Genomic DNA, 16986 nt, shown 5'->3' on the forward strand with positions numbered 1-16986 from the left:
ATTATTATTATTATAAGAAGAAGAAAAAGAAGTATGGTAGTAGTAGTAGTAGTAGTGGTGGTGGTGGTGGTGGTTGGAGTAGTAGTAGTAGTAGTAGTAGTAGTAGTAGTAGTAGTAGTAGTAGTAGTAGTAGTCTTATTTATTTATTTATTTAAGTGTCAACCATTTTTGAAAGAGTTAGACTAATAATTCTAGTATGACTTTTCTGTATGTTGGTCACTAATATATGCTCTCTCTCTCTCTCTCTCTCTCTCTCTCTCTCTCTCTCTCTGTGTGTGTGTGTGTGTGTGTGTGTGTGTGTGTGTGTGTGTGTGTGTGTGTGTGTGTGTGTGTGTCCGGCAGGAGGTGTATGAGTTGTTTGACGGGTTTGTGGTGCTGCACGGGACAGACACGCTCTCCTACACTGCCGCGGCGCTCTCCTTCATGCTGGAGAACCTGGGCAAGCCTGTCATCATCACTGGCTCGCAGGTAAGGCAGGGATGTGACCTCTTCCTCCTCCTCCTCCTTCTTCTCTTTCTCCTTCTTCTCCTTCTTCTTCTCCTTCTCCTTCTCCTTCTCCTCCTCCTCCTCCTCCTCCTCCTCCTCCTCCTCCTCCTCCTCCTCCTCCTCCTCCTCCTCCTCCTCCTCCTCCTCTTCTCAGAAACACTGTGCTCTCTCACTTTAACAATTTTCAAAGACCACAGAGACGATTATCCATTCTCAAGATTGTTTGGAACGTTAATAATGTAGACGTCTTGCTAATCTGTCACTATAGAGGCTTAGAAAACACCCTTGGAGACCCGTGCCACTTAAAACTGTGTGTGTAGAGTCTTTTCAACGTATAGTGGAGGTGCGGTGCGGTATGGAAGTGATTCAGAGTAAGGCTTAAATCGCTTCTGTTATATTCTACCCGAGTTTGTGTGACTGTGCTGTTGGCTTTCCTGTTATCTCAGTCACCTGCACAGTCCCATGCCATTAACTGTATTCTGAAACGCTCTTCTCTCTCTCCACGACTGTTTTCCAAGGCCACAGAGATGATTAGTGGGGTTTTCAAGAGTGTTTTTTGCAATTAATAATGTAGAAATATTGTCGCTCTGCCTCTAGAACCACAAAAACACCTTTAAAGATTCGTGTAGATTCAAATAAAGCCTTTTGAAATAGTGGAGGTGAAGGAAGCACAGACGTGTTTGAGAATACGAGCTAATACATTACGTTTGTTTGAGACAGTAATTGTGTCCTTGTGTTCCTCCTCCTACCCTGTCATTCTCCTCGTATTCTGAAACGCTCTTCTCTCTCTCCACGACTGTTTTCCAAGGCCACAGAGATGATTAGCGGGGTTTTCAAGAGTGTTTTTGCAATTAATAATGTAGAAACCTTGTCACTCTGCCTCTAGAACCACAAAAACACCTTTAAAAACTCGTGTAGATTTAAACAAAGCCTTTTGAAATAGTGGAGGTGAAGGAAGCACAGACGTGTTTGAGAATACGAGCTAATACATTACGCTTGTTTGAGACGAAGAAGTGATTGTGTCCTTGTGGTCCTCCTCCTGTCCTGTCATTCTCCTCGTCTCTCGCGCCACAGATCCCGCTGTTCGAGACTCGTAGTGACGGTCGAGACAACTTCATCGGATCCCTCATCATGGCGGGCAGCTACAGCATCCCCGAGGTGTCTGTCTTCTTCAATAACAAGCTGTACAGGGGGAACAGAACCACCAAAGTGTCCACCGGCAGTCTACAGGTAATTAGACGAGCTGTACAAGGGGAACATAACCACCAAACTGTGTCCCGGCAGTCTATAGGTCACTAAACGAGCTGTACAGGGGGAACACAACCGCCAAAGTATCCACCAGCAGTCTGGAGGTCACTAGATAAGCTGTACAGGGGGAACACAACCACCAAAGTATCCACCAGCAGTCTGTAGGTCACTAAATGAGCTATAGAGGGGAAACACAACCACCATAGTGTCCACCGGCAGTCTGTAATTCACTAGATGAGCTTTAGAGGAGGAACACAACCACCAAAGTGTCCACCGGTAGTCTGTACATCACTAGACAAGGTGTACACGGGGAATAGAACACTGCTGGTAACTAGACGAGCCGTAATGGGGAACTCAACCACCAAAGCGTGCAGGTAACTAGATAGGCGGAAGGAATTCAGCACTCAGAAAATCACTACAAAGATGAGTAACTGGAAGGATACATAGAATGAAGATTATTCATAGTATTAAACAACACTAAAGCTTTTAATATTACATTCCCTGAAAACATTGCTTGCGTCATCCTCGCTGTGCGCTCTGTACCAGTTAAAGACCGCCGTGGTACAGTGGAACCATGCGTGCTTTGGGGTCCGAGGGGTCTCCAAGCGCACGGGTTCGAATCCTGTCCACGGTCCGAGTGTAGGTTGGCCTTCCTCACTCAGGGCAACGGTTTCCTAGCGGGTGGGCTTTGAGATAGGAGGTACCACGAAAAGTATCCCCTTTAGCCCAGAAATTCCCGTGAAAAGCTCACATGGTATATATAATGGAAAAAAAGAATGGAAAAAAAAAAAACTCAGGGCCGTTCTAACCTCATTAATTCTCCACGGTCACTGGGAAAGACAAAAGGCCTACTTAATGAACCTCTTCAGCACCATAACGTGTTTTTATATTCACTCTGGTTACTATTTAGTGGTTTTATACAGCTTCAGAAACTCGTGTGGGGGATTCAAATAGTAAAGACTGTGGCCATTCATCTTCTGACCTCCAAAGACCCTTCCTAATGTAAAAAAAAAAAAAAAAAGAAATGGTCTAATAGTACACAAATCTCAAGGTAAAAATGCGTTCCAGTACTGAAGGGATTAAAATAGTAAGGACTGTGGCTATTAATCTTCTGACCTCCGAAGACCCTTGCTAATGTCAATAAAATGGTCAAATCGTACACAAATCTCAAGGTAAAAATGCGTTCCAGTACTGAAGGGGTTAAGTACCAATTTCCCCATAGACTGCCAAATAGAAGTCCACTCACGGGAGATAATTAAAAAAGTCTTGAAACCTCCCAAGTTATTGAAGGGCGGAAACAGAAGCAGGCAGGGAGTTCCAGAGTTCCAGAGTTCCAGAATTTAGTTAAGAAAGGAATGAATGGTATCTCGCAGTTTTTCTTTCTCTTCGTCTTATATTTTGTCTTTCTTTTTCCCGGTTCGTGCGCGTCGTGTGTGTGGATGTGCGCTGCCCTCTCTGTGGACCTCCGTTACTAGGCTTTCGACTCTCCAAATATGGCGCCACTGGCCACGGCGGGCATCACCATCCACGGTGAGAGAGAGAGAGAGAGAGAGAGAGAGAGAGAGAGAGAGAGAGAGAGAGAGAGAGAGAGAGAGAGAGAGAGAGAGAGAGAGAGATTGTAGCCTATATGTTCATGTGTTCTTTTGTATTAAAATGTTGCTATTATTATTATTATTATTATTATTATTATTATTGTTATTATTATTGTTGTTATTATTGTTATTTCATTACTTCTTTTCTTCTTTCTTTCTTACTCATTTCTTTTTCTTCTTCTTCTTCTTCTTCATCTTCATCTTCATCTTCTTCTTCCTTCCATTTTTCCTTTCTTTTTTACTTCTTCTTCTTCTTCTTCTTTTTCCTTCTTCTTCTTCTTTTTTTTTTTTTTTTTCTTCTTCTTCTTCTTCTTCTTCTTCTTCTTCATTCTTCTTCTTCCTTTTATTTTTCTTCCTCTTCCTCCCCTTCCTTCCATTTCTCCTTTCTTTTTATTTACCTCTTCTTTTCTTCTTCTTCTTCTTCTTCTTCTTCTTCTTCTTCAGTGTTGTTGTTGTTGTTATTATTATTATTATTATTCTTTTCTTCAATCATTCTTCTTCTTCTTCTTCTTCTTCTTCTTCTTCTTTTTTTTCTTCTTCTTCTTCTTCTTCTTCTTCTTCTTCCTCTTCCTCTTCCTCTTCTTCTTCTTCTTCTTCTTCTTCTTCTTCTTCTATTTATTTTTTTTGCTTTCCTATCTCTAACTTAATTTTCCCTTCTCTTACAACATGGCAGTCCCTCTCACTCCTCCACTCCTTCAGTCACTTAGCCTTGAGTCAACCTGAACTGATTATATACACATTTAACCCTTTCAGCGCCATGACTCGTTTCCATATTCATTCTTCTTACTATTTGGCGATTTTATACATCTTCAGAAACTTATATGGGGGTTGAAATAGTGAAGACTGTTGCCATTAATCGTCTGTCCTCCATAGAGCCTTCCTAATGTCAATAAAATGGTTTAGTGGTACACAAATCTCAAGGTAAAAATGCGTCTCAGTAATTTCAGGCTAGGGATGGTAGGTGGAAACAGGCAGGCGTGTCTCGTGCATTGATTGTCACGTGTTGGCCTGAAGACTTCTTGCACCCACCCTTACTTTATTACACTCTTGACCCCTTCAGCACCAGGACGCGTTTCCATATTCATTCTGCTTACTATTTGGTGATTTTATACAGCTTCAGAAACTTGTGTGAGGATTGAAATAATGAAGACTGTGGCTATTAATCTTCTGACCTCCATAGACTCTTCCTAATGTCAATAAAATGGTCTAATGGTACACAAATCACAAGGTAAAAATGTGTCCCAATACTGAAGTGGTTAAGCACATCCATGGAAACTACACATCCAGCCTGAACTAGATATGGGTGTGCCTTCAAAACGCATTAATCTTTCTTCCTTAGTCTTAATCTTCCTCTGCGCCCAAGAAACTGCAAATAAACCTTCAAAACGCATAAATCTTTCTCCCTCTTTGTCTTAATCTTCTTCTACCCTAAAGAAAGCTACAAATAAACCTTCAAAACGCCTAAATCTTTCTTCCTCTTAGTCTTAGCCTTCCTCTGCGCCCAAGAAAACCAGAAATAAACCTTCAAAACGCATTAATCTTTCTTCCTCTTTGTCTGAACTTTCGTCTGTCCCAAAGAAAGCAACAAATAAACCTTCAAAACGCATAAACCTTTGTCCCTCTTAGTCTTAACCTTCCTCTGCGCCAAGAAATTACAAATAAACCTTCAAAATACATAAATATTCCTTCCTCTTAGTCTTAACCTTCGTCTGTCCCAAGAAAGCTATAAATAAATCTTCAAAACGCATAAATCTTTCCCCTCTTTGTCTGAACTTTCCTCTGTAGCGAAGGAACCTCAAAATAATCCTTCGAAACACATAAACCTTTCTCTGTTTTACCCTGAATCTTCCTCTGGACCCGAGGAAACTCAATAACTCAAACTTCAAAACGCATAAATATTTTTCCCTTATAGTCTGAACCTTCCTCTGTGCCCAAGACAGCTGAACACAACCTTCAAAACGCATAAATATCTTTCTATTTTAGCATGAACCTTCCTCTGTAACAAAGAAAGCTGATCATATTCGTCAAAACGCATAAATCGTTCTCTATTTTAGTGTGAACCTTTCTCTGTGGGCAAAAGGCATCAAAATAGCTCTTCAAAATGCATAAATCTTTCTCAGCTTTACCATGAATCTTCCTCTGGAGTCAAGGAAGTTAAACATAAACCTTCAAAACGCATAAATATTTCTCCCTTTTTAGTTTGAACCTTCCTCTGTGCCCAAGAAAGCTGAACATGATCTTCAAAACGCATAAATCCTTCTTCGTCTTAATCTGAACCTTTCTCTACGGCCAAAAAACACCAAAAGAGCTCTTCAAAATGCATAAGTCTTTGTCCATTTTAGCCTTTTAGCCTGAATCTTTCTCTGTGACCAAGGAAGCTGAACCTAACCCTTCAAAACGCAGAAGTCTTCCCTTTTATGCCGTTATTCAGAAACGCCTTTCTCTCTCACTGCGACAATTTTCCAAGGCCACAGAGAAACCTAGCCTGGTTGCCAAGACAGTTCCTCCTTATGATAAACTAGAAATCTTGACAATATATCACCAGAACCATAAAAATACTTAAAAACACAACTACCATCAACTGGAAAACGCTTTGGTTTCTCACCATCACTACTTTCAAAGGCTCCAGTTGAAGATAGTCGTGTTTTTAAGAGTATTTCTATGGTTCTGGTGATGGATTGTCAAGATTTCTAGTTTATCATAAGGAGGAACTGCCTTCAATATCCGACTAATTAATTGTCTCTGTGGCCTTGGAATTTGTCGCAGTGAGAGCAGAAGGCGTAGAAAGGTTTGCCTCAATCTTTCTCTGGCCAAGGAAGCTAAACAATAACCCTTCCTCGCTCCCTTATACAGTTGACTACCGCTCTGTGTTCCGCCCCACCACGCTGGAGAAGTTCACAGTGTTTGACCGTCTTAATCGCCACGTGGGACTGCTCAGAATCTTCCCCTCTATATCTGCCGAGACGGTGAGCGCCTTCCTGCAGTCCCCCATGGCAGGCGTGGTGATCCAGACCTACGGCGCCGGGAACATGCCCTCCAACAGAACTGACATTATGAAGGTAAGGTGGGGTGGGATGGGAGGCTGACAGAATAGGGAAGGGCCGGGATGAGAGAGAGAGAGAGAGAGAGAGAGAGAGAGAGAGAGAGAGAGAGAATGGTTATGAAAATCTTTCCTCTCACTATAGTACTGTTTTCCAAGGCCACGGAGATGACCTGCCGGGTTCTCAAGAGTGCTTCTCCTGCTAATAATGAAGAAATATTTTAAATCTGTCATTAGAACCGCAATAACACCCTTAAAAACCCGCGTCTTTTCAAGAGTAGAGCCTTTTAAATGTGGTGAAGAGAGAGAGAGAGAGAGAGAGAGAGAGAGAGAGAGAGAGAGAGAGAGAGAGAGAGAGAGAGAGAGAGAATATTATTGCTCATCTTGTCTCCACCTGTTAACACGTTCACTCCAATCCCCCTCTGTGTTTCAAATGGTTATGTTATTTTAGTTGAAGAAAGGAGAAATGTGTTACCAATATTTAAGTCAAATGTTTGTTTGTTTTTGTTTTTTGGAGCTCTTGCGCTGAATTTTCAGTATAGTGATCTAATGATTAACAAAATTGTGGACTACAATACTTGCTTGCTGTGGATATTATGTGATTGTGAATTTATGCTTTTGTATATTTATGATTATTTTGTGGTCAATAAATCTTTCTATCTATCCATCTATCTCTGTCTGACGTGTCTGGTCCCGCAGGCCTTACGCGAGGCCACAGAGCGAGGCGTCATCATCGTGAATATCACCCAGTGCATGCACGGCGCGGTGGATGCCATATACGAGACGGGCCAGGTGAGAGAGAGAGAGAGAGAGAGAGAGAGAGAGAGAGAGAGAGAGAGAGAGAGAGAGTGGTTACGTTTTCAAAAATGTAGCAGTAGTAGTTCTTGTTGTTGTGGTGATGGTGTTGGTGGTGGTAACTGCAAGGACGTTCTAACTACTATATCAATGATTTACCACTTCGCTGAGTTAAGTTGAGTATCTTCGTTACAATTCTGAGTTCTCCAGTCAACATTGCTATTGTCACAGCCAGCCTGCACGGAATGTGGTAAGAGGAAGAAGAAAAGGATAAAGGTCTTTTAACCTCTTCAGTACTGGTACACATTTTTACCTTGAGATTTGTGTACGATTAACCCATTTTATTGACATTAGTTAGACGTTATGGACGTCAGAAGATTAATGGCCACAGTCTTCACTATCTTAATCCCCCCACATAAGTTTCTGAAGCTGTATGAAATTACCAAATAGTAAGCAGAATGAATATGAAAACGCGCCATGGTACTGAAGGGGTTAAGCGAGTGTTACAAAAAAAAAAGTAATGCAGAGAGAAGGAGAAATGTGCCGCCCATACGTGCCCCCAACGCCAAGTGACTCTGGACGTGACAGTGACAATGACAGGGAGATGGTAATGGTGACAATAACAGGGCCGGTGACAGTGAGTGACTAACGGGGGACGGTGAGGCGGGAAGGGAACAGAAAGACGGTGAGACAGGGAAAGGGAATGAAGAGAGGGGAAGAATGAGATGGTGATAGAAGAAAAAAAAAAAAAAACATGCAACGTTCGTTTCAGAGAGAGAGAGAGAGAGAGAGAGAGAGAGAGAGAGAGAGAGAGAGAGAGAGAGAGAGATATGGTCGAGACTTGCTTTGCAATTTTATTAATTTATTTTAAGAAAAGCAGGGAGAGAAAAAAAAAGATACAATGTAATGGAAATGCACAGAAATGCTGGATGATGGAGGAACACCAAGAGAGGAAACCTGTGTTAATAGACGAATTGTTGCACGCAGCTATGGCGTGTTTGCTACGCCACACCGCACGACTATTTATACCCATCTACTAGTAGGCCTGCACTGGTTTAGAAACTGTAGTTTAGTTTACTTCATGTAGGATTGGAACAGTGGTGCAGTACAGGTACAAATATACTACATGTTTGCTGCGTGAAAGCTGACCCTCTGCTTGCCGCGGCCTCGTCGTGCCGCGCCTAATTCCAATCTTTTGTTGTGGTCGGTTCACGTACGGGTGTCGTACACTGTAGTACTTACCTGACATATATAATCGTATTCCCTCCTGCTGGATGGGTGGGCTGCCGCTGCGCCTGCGGGATGCAGCTGACTCGACCTTCTCTCGACTCGCGATCGAGTCTCTACCATCCATGAAAGATTGGTACACCTGTCCAGGAAAATTATTAATTAGTGGCACTCCTCTGTGTAATAAGCTTGTTGATATCAGTAAGAGATATTGTGATGTGTGGCACAGCATTCTTGGCATTTGTGTATGAGTGATCTACACTTAATGATCACCGAGGCCAGTGCCCGAGCCCAAGCTGCCGAACCCAGCCAGTCACTCATTCAGTCAGTGCCAGTGAATCAGTCTGGCTAAGTTGTCGTGTGTTGGCTGCATTGATTGTTGCGTCTCTGTTATTAACCATTGCTACGACAAAAACGAATCAACACTAGCCTTCCTGAGGCAACACGGTGTTCTGCCACAGAGTGTTAAGTGTCTGAAGTACAACATTGACTGTTTACCGCGAGATTAGTTCAAAGAGTTTGAGATGCAGAGCAAACCTTGGTCCAAACAACAAAGAGGCGGCGCCTCTACTGCAGCTTCACTGTTGCAGACAGGAAGGGCTCCTTCCAGCAGAACACTCACCTTGCGGAATGGAAGGTTATTTTGATTATTTACCACTGGCTGAGTAACCACTGGAGCCACTACAATGTAGGCGTAGACAAGTGCCTGCAGGTATCTCGCTGTACTTTCACCATCTGGGCTTCCTTTCCTTCTGCAAAGAAGTGACAGACTAGTAGCCTCGTTTAGTAAAAACCAAAGCAGCCTCGGTGGTCCTGGCACCACTGTGGGAGTGGACGAGACACGTGTAGCCAGAGACTGTTCATTAAGGCGCACCACACGAGGGCCGAGCCCCTCCTGCACGGCGCACGCCTTCTTCCTGCAGGCCAGAGGGCAGTGTCCTAATATAGACGTCCGGTCATGTCCCTCCCGCATTACTCGTGCGCGCGCGAGCACACACACACACACACACACACACACACACACACACACACACACACAAGCTCAGTGGTTAGAGCGCTGGCTTCACAAGCCAGATGACCGGGGTTCGATTCCCCGGCCGGGTGGAGATATTTGGGTGTGTCTCCTTTCACGTGTAGCCCCTGTTCACCTAGCAGTGAGTAGGTACGGGATGTAAATCGAGGAGTTGTGACCTTGTTGTCCCGGTGTGTGGTGTGTGCCTGGTCTCAGACCTATCCCAAGATCGGAAACAATGAGCTCTGAGCTCGTTCCGTAGGGTAACGTCTGGCTGTCTCGTCAGAGACTGCAGCAGATCAAACAGTGAATTACACACACACACACACACACACACACACACTTCCAAGGTACAATGGAAAAGAGCGTCTATGTCAAGAAAATTCAGGAATTAGAAGGAAAAATTGAAAAACTATTTGAAAAGTATGGCGAACTGGAAAAAAGTCATAACAATGTGCTGAAAGAGTGCGCTGAAATGAAGACAGAAAATGCAGTACTGAAAGAGGAAGTTAAGTTAATTAAAGTGAATTGCGACAAATGTGGAGAATCTTTAGGAAAAGTGATGGAGAAGCAGGCTGAATGGAAAAAAGTCAGGAAGTGGAAAGAAAGGAGGTAAATTACAAAGTTGCAAGTCTGGAAAAGGAAATCAAAGAGTCTGGGGAGAAAACTTTGGGCCTTGCTGAAATTATAGATCAACAGATCATAGAAGAGAAGATTGCTGAGAAAGTGGTGAAGGTTATTAAGTCAAATGAGACATTGGTGAGGGAAACTGTAGACAAAAAGAGATGTGTGGTGATATTTGGTGTGGAGGAGGATAAGACACCGAGTAAAATGGAGAGAGAGAAAACATAAAAAGGTGATAAATAATATCATTAATGTGGTGCAGGAGGAGGGAAAAGACCTAGTACAAGAAATAGAGGACTTCCATAGAATTGGAAAGTTCACAGGAGAAGGTATGAGGCCAGTAAGAATCAAATTTAAGTCACAAAAGGATGTAGATGAATTGGTGGAGAAGTCATGGAGGTTAGCCCAGCAGGAAACAACAAGGAAGATTTGGTTGAGAAGAGATCTCGGTGAAAAGGAAAGAGAAATGTTAAATGAGTTGAGAAAGGAGGCTTTGAAAAAAAATGAAGAGAGGACAGAAGAGGAGAAGAAAGAGTTTTTCTGGAGAATCTTGGATATGAGACTGAGGAAGTGGTTCATAACCCAGAAAAGTACAGTAAGAAAGGACTAAAGAAACTTACGTATGAGCGGAATGTAATGTATTCCAACATAAATGGAGTGATATCGGGGATTTTAGAACTCAACGATTACTTGAGGGATAAGAACCCAGATATTGTGGGTCTTACTGAAACAAAACTGAGAGAGGGAGAAGACCTGATGATGGTTGGAGAAGGGAAATATAATGTTTGGAAAAGAAATAGAGTAGGTAAGATGGGAGGAGGAGTGATGTTGCTGGTTAAAAAGATATAAAGGTGGATCAAGTGAAAGAAGGTATGGGAAAGGCAGAAGTGCTAAAGATCAGAGCAGAAACTAATGAAGGAAAAAGAGGCACTACATAGTGGTGTACGTACCACCTAAGACAAATGCATGGTCAGTACAGGAATATGAAGAAATGATAAGAGATACAGGAACATGTCTGGAAGAAATGTTGGGTGGCTGTGAACGAACTATAATGATGGGAGATTTTAATTGTAAAGAGGTGTGTTGGGAGGACTGGTCAATGGAGGATCAGAGACAACATGGGGAAATACACTATTGACACTGGCAATGGAAAATGTGTTAACTCAGTGGGTCAAAGAAGATACTAGGTTTGGAGGAGAGGGAGCATCGTCAAGACTGGACTTGGTCTTTAGTACAGAGCCAATGGTCATTGAGGAGATGAGGGTGGAGTGCCCTTTAGCAAAGAGTGATCATGCAGTTTTGGAGTTCAAGGTGATAGATGAAGAGAAATCTAGAAGAAATGAAGAATATAAAGTGGGAAGATGGAATTATGCCAAGACAGATTTTGGAAACCTAAAGAAATTCTTTCAAGAGACAAATTGGATGAAATTCAAGAGTGCTAAGGAGCAAATGAAAAGTGGAAGGAATTTATAAAAATATACAAAGAAGGTGAGAAAAATTTGTACCAATAAGACAACATAGAGAAGTTGGAAAGCAGGACTGGTTTAACGATAGATGTGAAAAGGCTAGAACAAGAAAAGAGGATGCATGGAAGAGGTGGAGAAGGAAAAGACGGATTAAGCAGTGGGAAAGTTACAAAAGAGCAAGAAATGAATATGTGTTGATTAGAAGAGAAGAAAGAAAGAAACAAGAAAAGGATATAATTGATAAATGTAAAGACCAACCAAGGCTTTTTTACAGACATGTGAACAACAACATCAAAAATAGAGAAAGTATTGAAAGTTTAGAAGTAAATGGAGTTTGCAGTGAGGATCCCAGGGAAATGGCAGAGGCTATGAATGGATGCTTTCGGAAGGTATTCACAAAGGAGACTGCTTTTGACAAACCACTGGTAATGGAACAGAAAGGGATTATGAAGGAGTTTCAAGTAACTGTGGAGGAGATCAAGAATATGATGGGGAGTCTAGAAGTGAGAAAAGCTGTGGGACCTGATGGGGTATCAGGATGGATTTTAAGAGAATGCAGGGAGCAACTGGCAGAAAAAGTTTGTGAAGTAATTGATGCCTCATTAAGGGAAGGTGTAGTGCCCCAAGACTGGAAAAGAGCTAACATTGTCCCAATTTATAAATCAGGTAACAAGAGAGACCCATTGAACTATAGACCAGTGTCACTTACAAGTGTGGTAGCTAAGATGTGTGAGAGGGTGGTGAAGAATAGATGGACAGACTTCTTGGAGAAAATGACATACTTTGTGAGTGTCAATTTGGTTTTAGAAAAGGGCGTTCATGCACGACAAACCTGATATGTTACTATTCGAGGGTGATAGATGTAATACAGGAAAGAGATGGTTGGGCTGATGGAATATATCTGGATTTAAAAAAGGCCTTTGATAAGGTACCACACCGGAGACTGATCTGGAAACTTGAAATGGTAGGAGGAGTGCATGGCAGTTTACTAAAATGGATGGAAGACTTTTGGTAGGAAGAGAAATGAGAACAATAATTAAGGACAGACCATCAGAATGGGGCTTGGTGGAGAGTGGAGTTCCACAGGGATCAGTGTTGGCACCAGTAATGTTTGCGGTCTACATAAATGACATGGTGGATGGGGTGTCCAGTTATGTGAGCCTATTTGCAGACGATGCAAAATTGTTAAGAAAAGTGAGATGTGACAAAGATTGCGAACTACTCCAGGAAGACTTGGACAGAATATGGAAATGGAGCTGTACATGGCAAATGGAGTTCAACACGACAAAATGCAAGAAATTAGAGTTTGGCAAGAGTGAAAGAAGAATCAGGAGTATGTACAAGATAGGAAATGAAGACATAAAACCAGTCATGAAGAAAAAGACCTTGGGGTGACAATTACCAATGACCTATCGCCAGAGAGACATATAAACAAAATAATTGGAGAAGTATTGAACTTATTGAGGAACATAAGAGTGGCGTTCGTATATTTAGATGAAGAAATGATGAAGAAAATAATTACTGCAATGATAAGACCAAGGCTTGAATATGCAACAATACAGTGGGCTCCGAACTTAAAGAAACACATAAGGAAACTAGAGAAAGTACAGAGGGCTGCAACAAAAATGGTGCCTGACTTAAGAGATTTGACTTATGAAGACAGACTGAACAGAATGCAACTTCCGACCCTGGAAAACAGAAGAGAAAGGGGAGACCTGATAGCAATATACAGAGTGATGATTGGCATGGAAAAATGGATAGGGAAGATCTGTGTATGTGGAATGAAAGAATGTCGAGAGGGCATGGGAAAAACTAAAATGGCCACTTATAGGAGAGATGTGAAAAAATATAGCTTCCCTCATAGAAGGGTGGAAGCATGGAATAGTTTAGACGTGGAAGTGGTCAACGCAAGGAATATTCATGATTTTAAGAAAAAGCTGGACATTAGTAGATATGGAGACAGGACAGTACGAGCATAGCTCCTTTCCCGTATGTTACAATTAGGTAAATTAGGTAAATACACACACACACACACATTGAGATGGATGAAAAATTACTTGAAGGGGAGAGAAATAAGGACGATAGTTAAAGATATGAAATCCAAGTGGAGAACAGTAGACAGCGGAGTGCCACAGGGGTCAGTATTGGCACCAATACTTTTTCTCGTATATATAAATGACATGCCAGAGGGAGTGAACAGCTACATAAATCTGTTTGCAGACGATGCAAAACTGTGCAGAGTCATTAAACAAAAAGAGGATTGTGAAATACTACAGGAAGACTTAAACAAGATCTGGAAATGGAGTAAAAAATGGGTGATGGAATTCAATGTGGACAAAAGCCATGTCATGGAAATGGGAAAAAGTGAAAGACGACCAGTGGGAATCTATAAGATGGGAGATGGAGTAGAACTAGAAAAAGTAAAAAAGGAAAAGGACTTGGGAGTGGCGATGGAAGAAAATAATCAACCGGTAAGCCATATTGATAGAATTTTCAGAGAGACGTATAATTTGCTAAGGAATATTGGATTAGCATTTCACTATGTGGACAAAGAAATGATGAAGAAGTTGATAAGTACTGAAATAAGACCCCCAGATTGGAATATGCAGGAGTTGTGTGGACCCCCTATAAAAAGAAACACATAAGGAAATTGGAGAGACTGCAAAAAATGGCTACAAGAATGGTTCCAGAATTTAAAGGGATAACATATGAGGAGAGACTAAAAGCTATGGATCTTCCAACCCTGGAGCAGAGAAGAGAGAGAGGGGATCTGATACAAGTTTATAAATTGATTAACGGAATGGATCAAGTGGATAATGAGAAACTAATCCTGAGAGAAGAATATGACATTAGAAGCACAAGATTGCATAGTAAGAAACTGAGGAAGGGAAGATGTCTGAGAGATGTTAAAAAATTTAGTTTCCTGCAAAGATGTGTTGAGACTTGGAACAGTTTGAGTGAAGAAATGGTGTCAGCAAAGAGTGTACATAGTTTTAAAGAAAAATTGGATAAGTGTAGATATGGAGACCGGGCCACACGAGCATAAAGCCCAGGCCCTGTAAAACTACAACTAGGTAAATACAACTAGGTAAATACACACACACCACTGATTTTGATTGGTCGCAGATTTATTGACTGGTTTGGTTTATTGATTGGTCTGTCTCTGACTGAGACTGTCACAGTGATTCACACTGTACACACACACTTGCCACACCACTGATTGGTCGCTGGTTTATTCATTTGTCTCACAATGAAATTTGAGTTAATCACGGATATCACTCGTAATGAGGAAGTAGCTTCCAACGCACCACCCCCAACTGCACACTTTGTGCTAGTTAGGGTGTTGACTTAGTTAAGATTGGTGGACAAAACAGTGGTGTGGAGATCCTATCTCACAAGAGTCACCAAATATTTGTTGGTTCAGGATCCTAATGGGAAAGGTTTAAGTTGCATTTATCCAAACTTATGCAGTTGGCTTTCTTTTGGGCCGATAACCACCAAATAAAACTTGTGAAGATTTCATTGGAGTTAACAAGAATACTGTGGTTCAGTGGTACCAGTATTTTAGAGGTGTATGTTCTCATCACTTGATGCAGAACCCTCTCATGATTGGTGGTAATAATGTTATTGTGGAGCTGGACGAGTCTGTCGTGGCCAGACAGAAATATAACAGAGGTCATCCTGTTCCAGAGAGATGAGTTTTCAGAAGAATTTGACCTTCAACCCAGGAAGGCTTCCTTGTATTTATGACTAACAGATGCAGCTACACTGCTTCCCATAATTCAACAATACATCTGTCCTGGGTTCATAACTCATACTGATGAGTGGGTGTCACACAATGATATTGCTGCAATTAATGTCCAGCCACTATACATCCATCACACAGTCGACCATTCCGTTCATTTTGTTAAGCCTAACACGGGCACGTGTACAAATGACGTGGAAAATTACTGGAGAAAAGCTAAAGAGAAGTTTAAGATGATGTAGCCAAAGGGGCTGAAGGAAAACTTTTGGATACTTATTTGGATGAATTCCAGTGGAGTGAAAAGTTTGGAAAAATGGGAATGGATGCTTTCAGTAACCTTTTACTGCATATAAGTCAATGGTATGAACACATTAATCAGTGCAATACTACACACATGATGCCTCTTGCAATGTAAAAGTGATTAAACACACACACACACACACAAAATAAATAAATAAATGAAAAATAAATAAATAAGTAAATAAATGATAATAATAATGATGATAATTATTATTATTATTATGAATAAATAGGTAAATAGATAATTGGTGTCTGCAGTCTCGTGACATAAGTTGACTGTAGGAAGGAAGAAAACCCCGCCACCATGATGCCGTCCTGCATTGTAAAAGTACTTCTCCATTTATCATCCCTTTGTTCCTTGTATCTTCCAGTTTTATCCTCACTCATCCCTCTCTCTTCCTTCATCTTCTTTTATTGCCATTCCCCTTATTCATTATCCTCATACAGTCTTACCCTATCTGCTATCCATTTTCTCTCTCTCTCTGCTGCTTTATCATTTCTTTTCCCTTATCATATTTTCACTTTCCTTATTCATTATCATTCTCACTTCCATTTCCCATTATTCCTTTATTCATTATCCTCTTCCCTTATTCATTATCCATTAGTGTATCTGCTGTTTTATTACCATTTCCTCCTATTCCCTTATTTGTTACCATATTCCCATTTTCTCCTATTTCCTTATTCGTTATCCTCCCCATTACCATATCTTCCTATTTCCTTATTTTGTTTTTCTCTTCTATCTGTTATCTATTTTATTTCTATTTGCTGTTTTATTATCATTTCCTCCTATTCCCTTATATTTTTCATTCTCATTTTCTCCTATTCCTCTTATTTGTTATCCATTTTTTTTTCTATCCTGTTTTAATCCCAATTCCTCCATTTTTCTTTCTATTTACTGTTTTATTATCATTTCCTCCTATTCCCTTATATTTTTCCTTCTCATTTGCTCCTATTCCTCTTATTCGTTATCCATTTCCTTTCTATCTCCTGTTTTTATCCCAATTCCTCCATTTTTTTATCCATTTTCTGTCTCCTGTTTCATTTCCATTTTTCTCCATTTATTATCCATTTTATTTCCATCTTGTTGTAATCCTAATTCCTGCATTTATTAACTCTTTCTCTCTTTCTCTTACTAATAGCATCTCAGCATTTTAGTATCTCAGTCTGCGAGTTTTGATTTTCTGTCCTGTTTGTCCTTTTACACCACTAAATGTTGCCTTGTGTAATATCAGTAGTCCTAGTAGTAATTTTGATAAGCACCTTTTAATCTGTCCTGGCTGTTCTTTTACACCACTACATGTTTGGCTTATGTAGTATCAATAGTCTTAGTAGTAATTTTGATAAGCACTTTTTGTTTTTGAACTAATGTGCATACAGTAAAGGTTCCTGAGGTTTGGTTCATCTCTGGCCTTCCATTCCTGATGCTGCTGTTTCATTTCCTAATTACATGT

The 16986-nt window shown here is 41.0% G+C and overlaps 1 protein-coding gene across 4 annotated transcripts in view; it reads left to right on the forward strand.

Moving 5' to 3' along the window:
* LOC123516084 (L-asparaginase 1-like) overlaps window positions 1–16986 on the forward strand; it is a 76319-nt gene that overhangs the window by 21078 nt on the left and 38255 nt on the right. For all 4 annotated transcript variants that reach the window (XM_045275159.1, XM_045275148.1, XM_045275178.1 and 1 more), the window contains 5 exons: window positions 343–468; window positions 1561–1716; window positions 3210–3264; window positions 6180–6385; window positions 7066–7158. In XM_045275159.1, the coding sequence (XP_045131094.1) occupies window positions 343–468; window positions 1561–1716; window positions 3210–3264; window positions 6180–6385; window positions 7066–7158 (636 nt within the window). The remainder of the gene's footprint in view (window positions 1–342; window positions 469–1560; window positions 1717–3209; window positions 3265–6179; window positions 6386–7065; window positions 7159–16986) is intronic.

Source organism: Portunus trituberculatus, chromosome 5 (assembly GCF_017591435.1).
Source record: "Portunus trituberculatus isolate SZX2019 chromosome 5, ASM1759143v1, whole genome shotgun sequence".
Taxonomy (NCBI): Eukaryota; Metazoa; Arthropoda; class Malacostraca; order Decapoda; family Portunidae; genus Portunus; species Portunus trituberculatus.